General features: G+C 42.8%; 1 protein-coding gene across 1 annotated transcript in view; it reads right to left on the bottom strand.

The window, feature by feature from the left end:
• Positions 1-15005, bottom strand: part of tyw1 (tRNA-yW synthesizing protein 1 homolog) — a 94204-nt gene that overhangs the window by 41580 nt on the left and 37619 nt on the right. Inside the window, exons 11-13 of the mRNA XM_083773075.1 lie at positions 13304-13413; positions 6413-6590; positions 1690-1825 (exon numbers count right to left, since the gene is read on the bottom strand). Coding sequence (XP_083629201.1) covers positions 1690-1825; positions 6413-6590; positions 13304-13413 — 424 coding nt within the window. The remainder of the gene's footprint in view (positions 1-1689; positions 1826-6412; positions 6591-13303; positions 13414-15005) is intronic.

Here is a 15005-nt window from a genome sequence, read left to right as displayed (position 1 = left end):
CCTCTGGACCGGGGGAGATATTAGACTTTTGAGGCCATCAGGCTCTGAGCCACTCTGCTACATTACCCAAATGCTTGTATCGACATCAGCTACAACGAATACCGTAGCCGTTTACAAGCATGGATTCCAACATCACATCGCAGCGAAACACGACTGTTATGTAATTTGGAGTGATGTGTTTCAACGTCAATATTAATGTGATGGGAGGTATAAGAAGGCCTCAGGTGGTGTGTCACAGGTCCAGTCTGTTTATATTGACAGAGAAGAGAAGCTTTGCAGCTTACAAAAATAAACAAACAATACACAATACAATAGACAAGGGAGGCATCCTCCCACCGGAACAATTAGTTTCACAATCGTTTTTTCTCCAAATGAAGAACATACAGGATCATTTTACGTTCTCAGTTCTGGTCTTTTTTTTGTAAATGTCATCCCAATACGGTGGTGTATGACCAAACAAAATGGCCACTGTGTGAATATGGTCCATGAACTATAAAATAATATATTTTACCTGGACCAAAGCAATATACAGTATATCCAAAGCATGACCTAATCCAAGCAAGTCTGTGTCTCATAGGAGGGCTGTGGGCAGTTCAGAAACCCGTCAACCAGTTACATCATCGTTAGCAGACGAGGCAGTGCCTCAGGGCCCGCGCGGGGGGGGACCCGGCCGATGCGTGGTATTAAACTGTATACTTTCTCTCTCTCTCTCTGGCTCTCTCCCCCACAAACACGCTGTTAAGTTGCAGCGACTAAGACTACATTTCCTGTCAATAATAAGCAGTGTAAAATGTAGTGCATTGGGAGGTAAAGGGTGACGCTTTATTGTGAAGGCCCCTTCACGGCGCAGGCAGGAAATAGAGTGTTTAAACTGGGCTGTTTGGCTGCACGTTAGAGTAGACTGATTTGCTCCGGTCTGTCCGGTGGCTGTATATATACCTGTTGTTAGCCCTGCTCTGCAATCGCCTGATAAAGTTGAGTTTTGATTCTTTGAACAGTAAGACCCAAAAATGACCACAGGCACTTTCAAAAGAGGGAAGATAGATGGAGTAAAGGTGGAATACAAACACAACAGCTCCATCCACATGCACTTAATCTTACTTAGTGGAGGTGAGTGAAAGGATGACCAAGACAACAACAGTATCATAGAGATGGACGGACATGCCCACGTGAACTTTACCACATGAATTGAAACATTAAGAGACTATTACTATTTAATCAACTTTCCCGAATCCCGAAGCTGTCCCATTCATCACAGCCATGTACAGACGGCAGGCGGCACAACTATATGTGAGTAGCAGCCTTGCACCCTCCAGTATTTGATTAGAATGAATGGTTATGGACATTTTGACATGTAACGTGGAATTTACTGTCCCGTGCAGCGGAGGGGAGGGGAGGGGGGGGGGGGGGTGTAGCAGCAAGGGAGGGGGGGGGGGGGGGGGGGCGGGCCATCAATCTCGCCTCAGGGCCCGTGGAACACTCAAACCGAAAAAAATTAGGCAAATGTTTTTTTTTCTCTGTAAATTCAGCCACAAAATGGCGATGTTCGCGGCGAATGAGTTAACGCACTCAACTGAAGCGCATAAGACCAGACTGGACTTAATGGACATAATTATGTATTTCAAGCACTACTACTAACACTTGCTCCAGTTTTCTAACAGGAGGGACTGTGATGTGAGGCGGACTAACCTTCTCCCCCAGAGCCTTCAGACTGCCCAGGAACCGTGGCCAGAAGTCCTTGAAGAGTGGCCGGTCGATCTTTTTCAGGCTGTCCTTGGTGCTGGCATCCACACTCACGTATAGCTGGGTGACCGGCACCAACGTCCTAAAGGAAACAAGCACTTTGCTTTAACATCTCAGTAAGAATGCAGTTAACCCATTCTGACCTGAGATCAGATTCATACGAGGTTTCCGCCGGACACACACTGGTCTGATGAACCCATTCTGACCTGAGATCAGATTCTAAAAATGTCAGTCGCTCTTTGATTTTTCAAAAATAGCAGACCTACAAGCTCGTATCGCGCCACTCGGTGGCGCGATATGAGCTTGTAGATCTGCTATTTTTCAATAGCTAAAGCATAACATGATGCTGACACCAAAATGGGTGCCCGTTCAGAATGGGTTAAGACACTGTCATAATCATTTTTCGACCGCGGTCGAGATCATGGATTTCACAATGCCACGGCGCCAGACAACCCGGGCCCTTCATTGCCACCCCCATTTCCTGCTTACTGATGCATGTGTCCCTAGCGGCAAACTGTGTCCTTCTGAATCGGCCTAGTGAAGAAACACAGGGAAGGTTAGAGAAGTCGATGGGTGGCTCTTCCAAGAGAGATTTTGCGCTCTCGTTAATTCTAGGCCAAGTACTAATTTGACTTCTTTTTCACAAAGTGCCTCCAGGCCAAAGACGTCTTTAACTTCTTTTAAAAAGGGGCTTAAATTGATAGCATTATAATCATGACTTAAGACACATCGTACAACTCTCGTTCTAAAAAAATAGAACAAATCTATGGTGGCCTGTGCAGAACTATTGCTACTGCCATTTAGCGGTGGATGAGTTAACCCATTTTGGGGCGGGAACCCCTTTGTTTTTTAAACATTATGTTATAATTTAGCTATTGAAAAATAGCATATCTACAAGCTCGCTATGAGCTGCTATTTTTGAAAAATCGTGAAAATATTTATGTCAGAAAACTGGAGGATTTAGAATTTATTTATATATTTCGAGGTCAGGCCTAACTGGGTTAAGACACATCGTAACTACTGTATAAGCAAGGAAATAATCGACATGTCAATGCCTGTAGCACATTTCACGTGTTCAGGACTCTTTTTATTCTCCCTATGCTACGACATTGTTTCAGATAAGGTTCTCAGATAAGGTTCTAAGGTTCTCAGAACCTACTAACCTGAGTTCTGGGTGAACTTAACCTAGCATTGTTGCACCTCAACACGTTAAGGAGAAGACTTCAGTGGTTTAGAGGCTAGCTGCTCTCTCAACACATTGACTAGGCGACGGATACAACCAGAAATTAACCGGAAGTGAAAACCCTGTCTCCATCCGCCTCAATGTAAACGGATTGAAACAAAAATACATTAATCTCGGATTCTTTTCTCAGATTGAGCTTTTGGTCCAAACAAGCTTTATTCAACGGCCCATGACTAAAAAAAAAGACAAAAAAGTTTTCTGGGTGAAAGAAAAGATGTAAAGAAATATGATATTTCACCGGCGAATAATCACATATTCGACTACTATTACAAGTCAAATCCCCAAAATCAGCGCACGCACACACACACACACACGCACACACACACACACTGGTTCTGCTGGTGGTTTCAACGACTAGAAAGAGAAGCATGTGTGTGTGTCAGTGTGAAGTGTGTGAAGTGTGAAGACTTGAAGAGTTTCCAATCAAAGTAATGTCTGGGGCGTCAGACTCAATAAATTCAGACAGCTCTTCCCTGACAGTATCAAGATGATGGATGCTGTTCCTTGCTTGTCTGTATTTTGGTGGCCCAGGGACAGTCGGCATATGACAGCTGAGGCAGCCAAAGACATTGTGACGTGGCAGGCATACATGACCCACCCTGAGGTTTCGAAGCATATGCTCAGATTATTGGTCAAAATCCTGCGTCGTGAGACATTGTGTGCATGTAGATTGGCTATTTTCGGTGAGCACGTATAAATTAAGCAACACAGCATGATGGATCTGAAAGCCACGTGGATATCAGAGACATGGCCTTTCATGGCACCAGAAAGTGGGATCACATTACTCCCACCATCTTGGCCTGCCTCCACCGGCTTCCAGTCAAATACAGAATTGATTTTAACTCATTCTCCCCCGGGATCGTCTTTTGACGCCTATACTTTAGGTTCTCACTGTCCACCTGTTTTCATTTACTTGATGCCTATTTATTCTATTTGTTGCTTTTTTCGCGAGACATGAGCATTTCCGGGGGGTCCCCAGCCAAAAACGTTGAGAACCCCCGTCGGCATAATTTAGCAAAATAAAAACTTTCCAAAAAGTCATTCTAAGGACGTTGACCGGTTTCGACCCATGTAGTTCTTATTCAGGGCGTGTGACTAGAAGCCTACTCATTATTCTGTGAAGCACATTGTGCCGTCGGTGCTTTACAATAAACCTGCCTTGTCTTGATAAGTTCAGCATAAATTATGTTCAAGGAGCTAGATAAAGGTGAAAGGAAAATAGATTTACAATTTAGGCATGGAATAATTCTAAAGTATATTAAATTAATCCAGAACGATTTACAGTAAGAGAGGACAACACAAGAGTATAATTCCAAAACGGAGAGTAAAAAATTACTAGTTGCACGCAGTATATGGCTGTTCACAAGCCCCCGTCGAATTGGGCGACACGAATGTGTGCATGAACATTCGTGGTCAAACAGATATTTTGTTTTGTCTTCATAAAGTGTAAACTGTAATTACAGTGACTGTGTGGGGCACAAAAAAAAGACATTAGTGACCGCTTCTGACCGAGGCTAAGTCATTGAGGGGAAAATAAAATCGTTTTTTTCATGTCATATGAAAGCAGTCTGCCTGTACTATAAACTCATTTTGCATAAAAAAAAAGAAAATCAGTTTTTCTCCTCTCCTGAACAGTTAGTCTTGCCGCCATGACTGTCTCTGTATCAAAAAGAGTTGCGACTTCCCTCCCACAAAGGATGCAGAACTCTCTTCTCATTGTGCAGCACACAAAATAAAAGCTTTTCACATCAGTGCACACAAAGCCCTGTAACAAGGCTAGAATGGCTTTTTAGTTATGTATTTTTCATACGGTGCACAAGAGGATATACTTCAAGGACCTATGCCTGTTCAGAATAGCAGTCAGACACAGAGAGAAACTGCAGGCTTTCTAGTCCTGAAAAGTTGCAATGCGAAAATGGAAGCCATCATTCTCACAATAATAAACCCTGTTAGGGTCCATTTGGTTCCATTTGTACACTCTCAGAGTTACAGACCCATAAGGGTCCATTTGGTTCCAAACCCCTGGAACTGCCTCAAGGACCCTGGGGGTCCCCGAACCCCACTTTGGGAATCACTGCTCTATGTAATCTGATCTTTATAGTCTGATAAACTATTCTCACGTAAAAACAATCTGCCTAACGATGATGTCACTGGTGGTCGTGGACGGGTTTCTAAACTGCCCACAGCAGAGTGAGTGTGTGTGTGTGTGTGTGTGTGTGTGTGTGTGTGTGTGTGTGTGTGTGTGTCCGTCCAGCTGATGGTCGTTAATGTCAAAGCAATGTTGTTTATGCACTGTCAAATAGGTCTAGGCCTACATCTATTCTAAGGTGGCTGTATAGACATATTATCCTGCTCATTACTGTACGGAAATATACATAAATCTTCGTGTTTGAGCACAAAAAGCATTTTGAGAACCCACAAATTTCCGCGCTTCGCGCGCACACTGTGCGGCCCCCCACACACAATCATTCTACAGTTGTGGCCCCAGGCTTAATCTAATTGAATACCCCTGCTTTAAGGCTCTGTACAGACCGGCTTTGAAGATTGAGTGCACAATAGTTGGTCAACTTGGGTGCACAATCACAATATTCAGCAATTCAAATTAAGCAAACCACTGGACCAATCGGTTCTGAATGTTTTTGCAAGCTGACATTATAATCCGTCGATGACAACTTGCTATTCAATTTTGGTGAATGCATTACCACATACCTAGAGTCCTTCCAGACTATGATAGGAAGGGTGTGTGTGTGTGTGTGTGTGTGTGTGTGTGTGTGTGTGTGTGTGTGTGTGTGTGTGTGTGTGTGATAGAATAGAACACCTTATTGGCAACAGTTAAAAGCACACCAATTAAAATGCGGCAAAACGGATTAATTAGGAAAAAGCCAAAACTTGTTCCCATTCACACGGAAGTGCTTCCATCGACTACACATAGAACGCATCTGTGTCACATTAGCTTTTAACCACTTTAAGCACTATTTAAAACTTTCGCTGTTGAAAAATAGCAGATACGCAAGATTTTAAACTATGATCATTCAATGATCAAAGAGAGGGAGAAAGGAGAGCGAGAACAAACACAATCTCAACAAAAGCAAAATATAAGTTTAGGCGGCTGCTCATGGCAGGAGTTTTTTTTACCTACAGTAGACTATGTAGCCTAATAAAAGAGATTGCCCTGCTACAAGTTCAAGCACTGAAGTAACTTTTAGCTTATTCTTATTTTCCATCTTCAATACCCATGAGTAATAGTATTCCAATGTCCTTTTTTTTTTGTATATTTTGCTTGTTTTGTGTTGTGCACCCCTACCTGATTTCCTGGGGGAACTGTGACCATGGGCAGTTAGGACTAGAGTTTTGCGCGCCCCTACCTGATTTCCTGGGGGAACTGTGACCATGGGCAGTTAGGACTAGAGTTTTGCGCGCCCCTACCTGATTTCCTGAGGGAACTGTGCGTTGGTGACGAGGAAGCTGGAGATGCGACGTGTATGAAGGAGGCGGAGGAAAGTGTTGATTTCGGGGTACATGATTGGCTCCCCCACCAGGGACAAGGCACAGTGTTTGACAGCCATGCCTTCCTCATAGCGCTCTGGAAGCACCCCAGGAACACCTGGAGACACAAAGAAAGGTCAAATAAAAGGTTGTAGTATATTAATGTTCATAATGGTGGAGAATATGCCATGCAGGTTGTATAAAAAAGAGAGGGTCCAGGCAGTGTCCTTTCTTTCTCATTTTGAGTTTATTTGAAGAACACCACTGAGCTTGCCAAATATGACCAAACAGGATCCAATGTTCTCTGAGAAGCCCCGTTCCTCCTTCCGCGAGGCTCCTATATACTTGGGTCTCTTCCCACATGTACCAAATCCCGTGCATGTGTGTGTGTGTGTGTGTGTGTGTGTGTGTGTGTGTGTGTGTGTGTGTGTGTGTGTGTGTGTGTGTGTATGTGTGTGTGTGTGTGTGTGTGTGTGTGTGTGTGTGTGTATGTGTGTGTGTCTCAATGATACCAGATGTTACTGATCAACCAGGCCTAATGCCCTGGGCTTCCTGGCTCCCTGACCTGTATGACCCCTGTCTGGCGAGGATGAGGAATGTCTCCCTTTAGTATCACTCACTGTTCATACCATAATAAGAATATAGGCTGACTTTAAACATGGGCTATGTGAATCTACATCTAAACAACAACTCCCATTATTGCAAATATGAAATTAAAATACATGACATATCATACCATTGTGTTTGTGGATGTAAATACAGGTGTTTCTCTATATATTTATGACTTGATGAGAACAGAAACATCTTAAGACATAGTCAAGGCTTTGTAATTGTACCCTCCATGAAGGGGGAAGGGTGGTCAAGGTTAATATCCATCCATCCTAAGCATTGGTTTTACAATACTGAAAACATCGGACAAACTGAAAAAAGGGGTGGGAATCTAAGCAAATGCTTAGATTTTGCCTACACTAATTGAAAAGTAACAAAAGTTTCAAAACTACCGTAAACAAAATAACAAACTACAGTATGGTATACAGTAAAACCTGCAAGGAGGGTTTAAAATCAGGTAGAGCAGGCCGTCCAATGATCCCTGGGTCGGCGGTTAGAATCCCGGCTCCTCCTCCTGTCCACATGTCGAAGTGTCCTTGGGCAAGACACTGTCTCCAATGAGTCGGTCGGTGTGAGCTCGCCACCATTGGTGTGTGAATGTGGGAAGTGAGGACGCTGGCGTCGACTGTTCGCCACTTCACCTCCCAATGTATGAATGAATGAACCATTGTAAAGCGCTTTGAGCATTTGGAAAAGCGCTATAAAAATGCAATTCATTATTATTGATTGGGTCGCTTGGAGGAGGGTGTATGTTATAAGACTACAAATGTTTGTCTGTATTTCTGTAACACGATACAATTCAGTAACTTTTTGCTCCTCTGAGTGTGTGTGCGTGTGTGTGTGTGTGTGTGCATGCATGCATGGGTGTGTGTGTGCAAGTGAGTGAGTGAGTCAGAGAATGAGTCAGTCAGCCTCGAGAGCCAGGGCCAACCAATCAAGCTCAGACTCAGTGAGCATGTCACAGAGAAGTCGAGGACCCGAGGGAAAGTGGTGCCAATGTGAAGTCTGTGAGATCACAGACTTCACAGTCGAGTGCAAGGGTAACCTGACACTCAGACACTCAATTTTCATTTAGTTTCACGTCATTACGTCATTATTCGGCCGTAGCCGCGGTATCAGATTTTTAACCAAGGCTGCCATAGAGTCACCAGACCTGAATGGCCCGAACATTTGTTTTAGTGGGCTTGGCTAGCGATTCAGGGTCTGGAGCCAGTGTAGTACAAGGGTGCTCTGACAATACATTACCAACATTTCTACTGACACAGCGCAGTTCAACGTCATTCAGCCAGTCAATAGTGGGACACCGTTGAGAGCCACACACAGCGGCAGTTAGGTTCTTAATTAAGGGCGCGTTCTGAATGCAATGCAAACTAATAGAACGGTATGCAAAGGGAAATACTGACTTCTGTCCGTGACAATAACCAATCCTACAGTTTGAATTCTGTACACACGCACACATAGAGCAAAAATATGAACAATTGAAAATATATATTGTTTTAATTTTTATTTTTTTGTAAACTTTCAACTTCTCCTAATTTGAATCGATTTCTTAATGAATGCCCTAGTTTGTAACAAAAAAACCCAACTAAATAAGAGTGGAAAAAACAGCGAGTGGAAAGTTTGCTAACATAGCCTATACAATAAAGTGAGCAAAAAGAAAAACATGCGCAATAGAGAATGGGAGAACAGAGGGACTGATTGATTGATTGATTGTTGTTGTCAGATTGCAGAATTGGTACAGTTCAAGGAAGGCACAGGTCAATATAGTCAGAAACTGCTAAGAGGATAAAACCAGAAAAAAGTCAGAGAGAGAAGGATGAGGCTGGCAGGGCACTGCCTCAGGCACCCAGAACTTGAGGCAAGTAAATTTACTCTACGGGAGCCAACCCAGGGCAGAGCCAGGAGGGGAAAGAGGCGCACCACCTACGTAGACGCACTGCGCTCAAGAACCTGATTAGATAGTGTGGAGGCCAGCGATCCAGGAGTCCTGAGTTGGTGTTGGCTATCCACCATATGCAGACCGCGGCCAGCTTACCTTATAAGTTAATGGCAAGGCACTAACAAGGTGCAACTTCCCATTGGCAGCCCATTCATCGAAACAGAAACGTCCTATCTGATTGTATTACACAACATCAAACTCATCAACATTGCAGCTGTACGAAAAGCTAGAATTATTCTCTTTCTATCCTCAAAATGTTTGTTTCATAAAAATCCACTGTAGACAGTTATGAGTTACTTTCTGTCCTTGCAGTGTTGCAGTTTGGAAGTGCTCGTTAGATATCACTCAACTGTCCTGCTGATGGCAAGATGACCACGGTCTGCAAATGGTCAATAGACCTGACTCTCGCAGTAACTAACCATCAACACACATCCTACCAACTGAGTGTTTAACCGCATCACACATTCCGCAGCTTCCAGCCTGCTCCAGGAGGCATGGGTAAAAGATGTCTATTACAAAAAGTCCAAATATATAGTAGTCCCTCAGTATAGCTACATATAAATTGCACCGAGAGCACTGTGCTGCTGGCTTGAATGAAGTAATTCATTTAATGAACCAAACTGCACAGGAAAAACATATTCAGAGATGATGATGTTTTTCGCTACAGTTTTGTAATACTCATTAATCTTCTTGAAATGTGTTTAGAGAGAAGTTGCCGGGTCCATAGCATGGATTGCAATAGATTTTAAACTGATACGTTTGAACCACCAAAACACTAAGGTTAATGTAGAGATACCCATGTACCCATCTAAATACTTCGTTAATGTCAATGAAGTCCACACCCACAACACCAGAGGGAGTTCAACAAACCATGTGCAACCCAGACTCGGCACAAACAAGGGACTAAATTAATTTCGCTCCTATGCCACCAAAATGTAGAACGCCCTACCAACTGTCATTAAGACTTTACTCCTTCAAAACCGCTCTCAAAGGGCACCTTCAGACGGCTGCAATGATTATATCTGGTTTCAGTATTTATTTATGATGTACTTTATCTGTTATTAAGGTTATTGTAGCAGTCAATTTGTATTGGGGTTGGGGTTGGCGAGACATGGCCAAAGCATTTCCGAGGATCCCCAGCCAATAACGAGAACCCCTGCTGTAGAATGTAGAAGTCCTCTCTGTGGCCAGACACGAATCTACCGGTGCAGAAAATAAAATTATAATTCCCCTCGGCAGATATAGTCTGGTGATGAATAAATAAGGCTATTTGAGAGCTGCATGTTTAACCCATTCTGAACGGGCACCCATTTTGGTGTCAGCATCATGTTATGCTTTAGCTATTGAAAAATAGCAGATCTACAAGCTCATATCGCGCCACCGAGTGGCGCGATACGAGCTTGTAGGTCTGCTATTTTTTGAAAAATCGAAGAACGACTGACATTTTTAGAATCTCATCTCAGGTCAGAATGGGTTCGTCAGACCAGTGTGTGTCCAGTGGAAACCTCGTATGAATCTGATCTCAGGTCAGAATGGGTTAAATGGGAAGGACATTGGAATAGTCAGAGAATATATTTGTTACCATTTGTTAAGCTCTAAAGTCCACGGCATTGTTACTGTGACCTTAACAGACATCATTCATATTTCATATGCATGGAATATTGATAGTTTTTCTTTCATTTTCCCCAATATAATTTCATGGTAAAGATGCTTCGGTTCATAAATAACAATTTAGAGCAATGTCTCTAGACAGAATTGTGACTAGCACCACCAATTCAAAGGCAAATTAAACCATACATCAAACGTCATTGACATACATTGCTCTGGAGAAATGCCACTTAATTATTTTCACAAGAACCAGCCACTTCCAGCGTTAGAAGTGTCAGAAACCTCATTAAAATGCATATCGTCTTGATGTCTGAAAATGTGAAATGTACGTAGCACCCCCACTTGAATTTCTACACAGTGAAATCATCAGTGATAATGTATCCGTCTATAACTCAGATGTAACCAAACAGATCCTTACGTGTGTGGTTAGAGTTAACCCATTCAGACCTGAGGATCTGTGTCGCCTTAGCTTTGAACCACTTTAACCATTATTTTAAACTTTAGCTGTTGAAAAATAGCAGATCTAAAAGCTCACCTATTTTTATACTGAGTGCCGCGCTATGAGCTTGTAGATCTCGGTTTCTCTTTTTATCATGAAAATGTGTGCAAATCTTTGAATATATATTCTTTCACAGCAAACGTTTTCAACTCAAATATTTGCTTCTAGGGGGGGGGTGTCCCTGGAACAATATATTTTCAGATGTGGGGGTCACGGCCAAATTCATATACTTCTGGGGGTCCTTGACATGAAAAAGTTGGAGAACCACCGACATAGAAACATGTTTTTTTTTTACCTTCAGAAAACTGATTCAGAAGACATTTAGTAGAATCTGGTCTCAGGTCTTACTATGTTAATTCAACACTGAGGATTTTACGGTGTATATCGCGATCCTCCAGAGAAAAACTCTGTCCTTCTCCAAAGTGGACAGCTCGTATAAAACCCAAGTCTATCAGCAGCAAGGTCAGGGAATGGAACAATCTTAACAGTGTGTCCCTGTAGCGATGTGAACACGTGGGATGGAGACTGATGTTAGACCTTGCACAACCATTACCAAGTGTCCTCTAGTGTCTAGTCTGGACCTCACCTGGCTGCACAAAGACGCTGGCACTTAAAGGAGAATTCCATGCTAGAATGCTTTCTTATCTTTCTTACCTTTCTTTGTAGTCGTTACGTCCCCATCAAAGAGGTCCAGGTGTTTTTTTGTGAAAAAACTCCTTATTGGCTATTCGCTTATTTCCATCGAAAGAAGTAGTAAAGTGTGCCGCTTGGGATATTATTTACATTATGAAGAGAGGATATATACAAAGAAATTATAATTTTGAGCGATGGAAATAAGCGAATTAGCACAACACCCCATAGCCCCATTCAATTCCCATTCAATGCAATGCAATTCATGTAGGGCTCATGGTAGGGGAAATAGCCAATAAGGAGCTTTTGCACAAAATAACACCTGGACCTCTTTGGTGGGGACGTAACGACTACAAAGAAAGGTAAGAAAGCCTTTTAGTATGGAATTCTCCTTTAACCCATTTAGGCCTGACGTCGAAATAAAAAAAATGTCTTCTAAATCATGACAGTTTCCTGAAAAACCTCAAGTTTCCATGTCAGTGGTTCTAAATATTTCATGTCAAAGGACCCCCAAAAGTATACGTAATTGGCCGCCGACCCCCATTTGAGAATGTGTTGTTCCAGGGACCCCCCTCTCAGAAGCAAAGATTTGAGTTAACCCATTCTGACCTGAGATCAGATTCATACGAGGTTTCCGCCGGACAAACACTGGGTCTGATGAACCCATTCTGACCTGAGATCAGATTCTAAAAATGTCAGTCGCTCTTCGATTTTTCAAAAATAGCAGACCTACAAGCTCGTATCGCGCCACTCGGTGGCGCGATATGAGCTTGTAGATCTGCTATTTTTAAATAGCTAAAGCATAACATGATGCTGACACCAAAATGGGTGCCCGGTCAGAATGGGTTAAAAACGTTGGCTCTGAAAGAATATATATTCAAAGATTTGTACCGCATTTTCACGATTTTTCAAAAAATAGCATATACCTACAAGCTACGAGCTTGTAGATCTGCTATTTTTATTATAACATAATGTTTAAAACACCAAAAGGGGTTCCTGCCTAAAATGCGTTAAGGTGCAGACTCACTCCCAATCTGAAAACATGCGTCTTCAGACACCATCATAGCCCGTAGCACTTGCACTAGCCTCGACAACCTCACTGGCATACAACAAAGGCTAAACTTATGACATTTAGATTGCATTCTTATAGCACTCTATAGTGTATACTCGTATTTTTCATTGTACAGATATTCTACTGTTAGACAGATGTTAGGTTCTCATGCTCATGCTTATGATCGTTGATTATTTCTATGTATTTACACTGAGTGTGTACAGATATTTGCGTGATGTTTGCACAAAATCGGTTGGAGTAATAACTTTGCAACGATTGGCCTCCTGCTAGCGCTATAACAGGCCGATGTGAAACATTGGGGCAGAGATTCTGCTCTGGTGTCCAGGGATTGTGTGCGTGTGTGTGTGTGTGTGTGTGTGTGTGTGTGCGCACAAATTCACGTTGATCGGGCCAGCGATAGACGGACGGACGGACAGACAGGGTGCAAAGTGTATAGAGAGAGTGAGATCCATTAGTTGTAGTAGCAGCACTGACCTCTGAACCCGTGAATCATGTTCTGGTGTTTCTCTACAGACTCCTGGAGGATGGTCTCAGCAGGGTCCATCTTCCAACGCCACTCTGTGCCCACTGGGTTAGTGTGGTGTCTGGTGGTGGTAGGAAAACACAGTGTTCACTGGGTTAGTGTGGTGTCTGGTGGTGGTAGGAAAACACAGTGTTCACTGGGTTAGTGTGGTGTCTGGTGGTGGTAGGAAAACACAGTGTTCACTGGGTTAGTGTGGTGTCTGGTGGTGGTAGGAAAACACAGTGTTCACTGGGTTAGTGTGGTGTCTGGTGGTGGTAGGAAAACACAGTGTTCACTGGGTTAGTGTGGTGTCTGGTGGTGGTAGGAGAATGGAGAAAAAGAAGAAAGGAAGTGATGTATTTTGCATCGCAGTACTTCCAGTTGTGCACTAACGTAGTAGTTATGTTGCATAACACTTAGCAATATTTGTGTAAAATGTGGAGTCATTTGAGCTTGTGTGTGCTGCGAGACATGATTGATGATGAGACAAAGCTGTCTCGAACTCCATGGCCATCATCTTGGATTAGTGTAGCTGGATGAGTCAGGCCAGTGCTCTGTGTGTTGCTAATTTAAAGTTAATTAGTTAGTTAGTTTTTAATTACTTATATGTGAGAATAAGTTAACTGTGAACTAGAAAAAGTGCCCTGGGCACAGGTCTCCACCAGGAGGATAGGAGTGTGTGTGATGTTTGGCAAAATGTTTAGGAGTAAAATGTTTGTGTGTGTGTGTGTGTGTGTGTGTGTGTGTGTGTTGCGACTTGGCCTGTTGTAGCACCACCAAGAGGCTGGTTTGAAAACTATCAAGTGACGCTGTGTTGAGGAGTTGTGGCGATTTGTACAAAACGGGTACAAAGTGGGCTAATCCTGAAAAGTTTAGAAGCCAATCGTAGCCAATCAGGATGGATTATGAGAAATCTAGCATGTGTACCGATTTGCGTGAAATTTTGATAAAATCTGAAGGAGTAATATTAGAAAATGTGTTTTACATATATCGGCCTCCTGGTGGTGCTATAAAGAGCAGATGTGAAAAGTTCCAAAATAAAATCCATCTAAAAATCAACTAGCGATGGTCTATTACAGTATCAGTATACTGCCTTTTGACTGTGAGTCTGATTGACTTGCCATATAAACCAGTTTATCAATTATCACAGACACAGACACATAAACTGCCAATGCCAATCCAATGTAGTGCCACACTTATAGCTAAAGGCCTGCTATGGGACATGTCATCCCAGATGGACCACCCAGAAGAGAATGGCATGTCCTCAGAGGCAGCGTACACTGTCAGCGACATGTCACAATGTTTTATCCACACAGTCAATATTTGAAAGGGAATTTGGAGGAAGGGTGGCATGTTCTCTCACCCAGTCTCGCCCATGTCAAAATGAATTAGCCTCCACCTTTTCCGCCTCTCCATTATGCAAGGGGGTACTCTTCTCCCTTCTAGCTCCAAAACTATGGAATCCACTTCCCATTGTATATTATGTAGACATAGCACTCACTCTATAGTGTATACTGGTTTCATTGTACAGATATTCTATTGTTAGCTTATGATGCTTGATGACTATTTCTATGTATTTGATGTATTACCACCAGTGTTGTTTTTGCTTACTGTAAATCGCTCTGGATTAAGAGCATCTGCTAATTGGCGCCGCACTGCGGCGACATGGGCATA

The sequence above is a fragment of the Protomyctophum parallelum genome, assembly GCF_964188405.1.
Source record: "Protomyctophum parallelum genome assembly, chromosome: 9".
Classification (NCBI taxonomy): domain Eukaryota; kingdom Metazoa; phylum Chordata; class Actinopteri; order Myctophiformes; family Myctophidae; genus Protomyctophum; species Protomyctophum parallelum.
The sequence above is the reverse complement of the archived record's forward strand: the minus strand, read 5'-3'. Positions and strand labels throughout refer to the sequence as shown.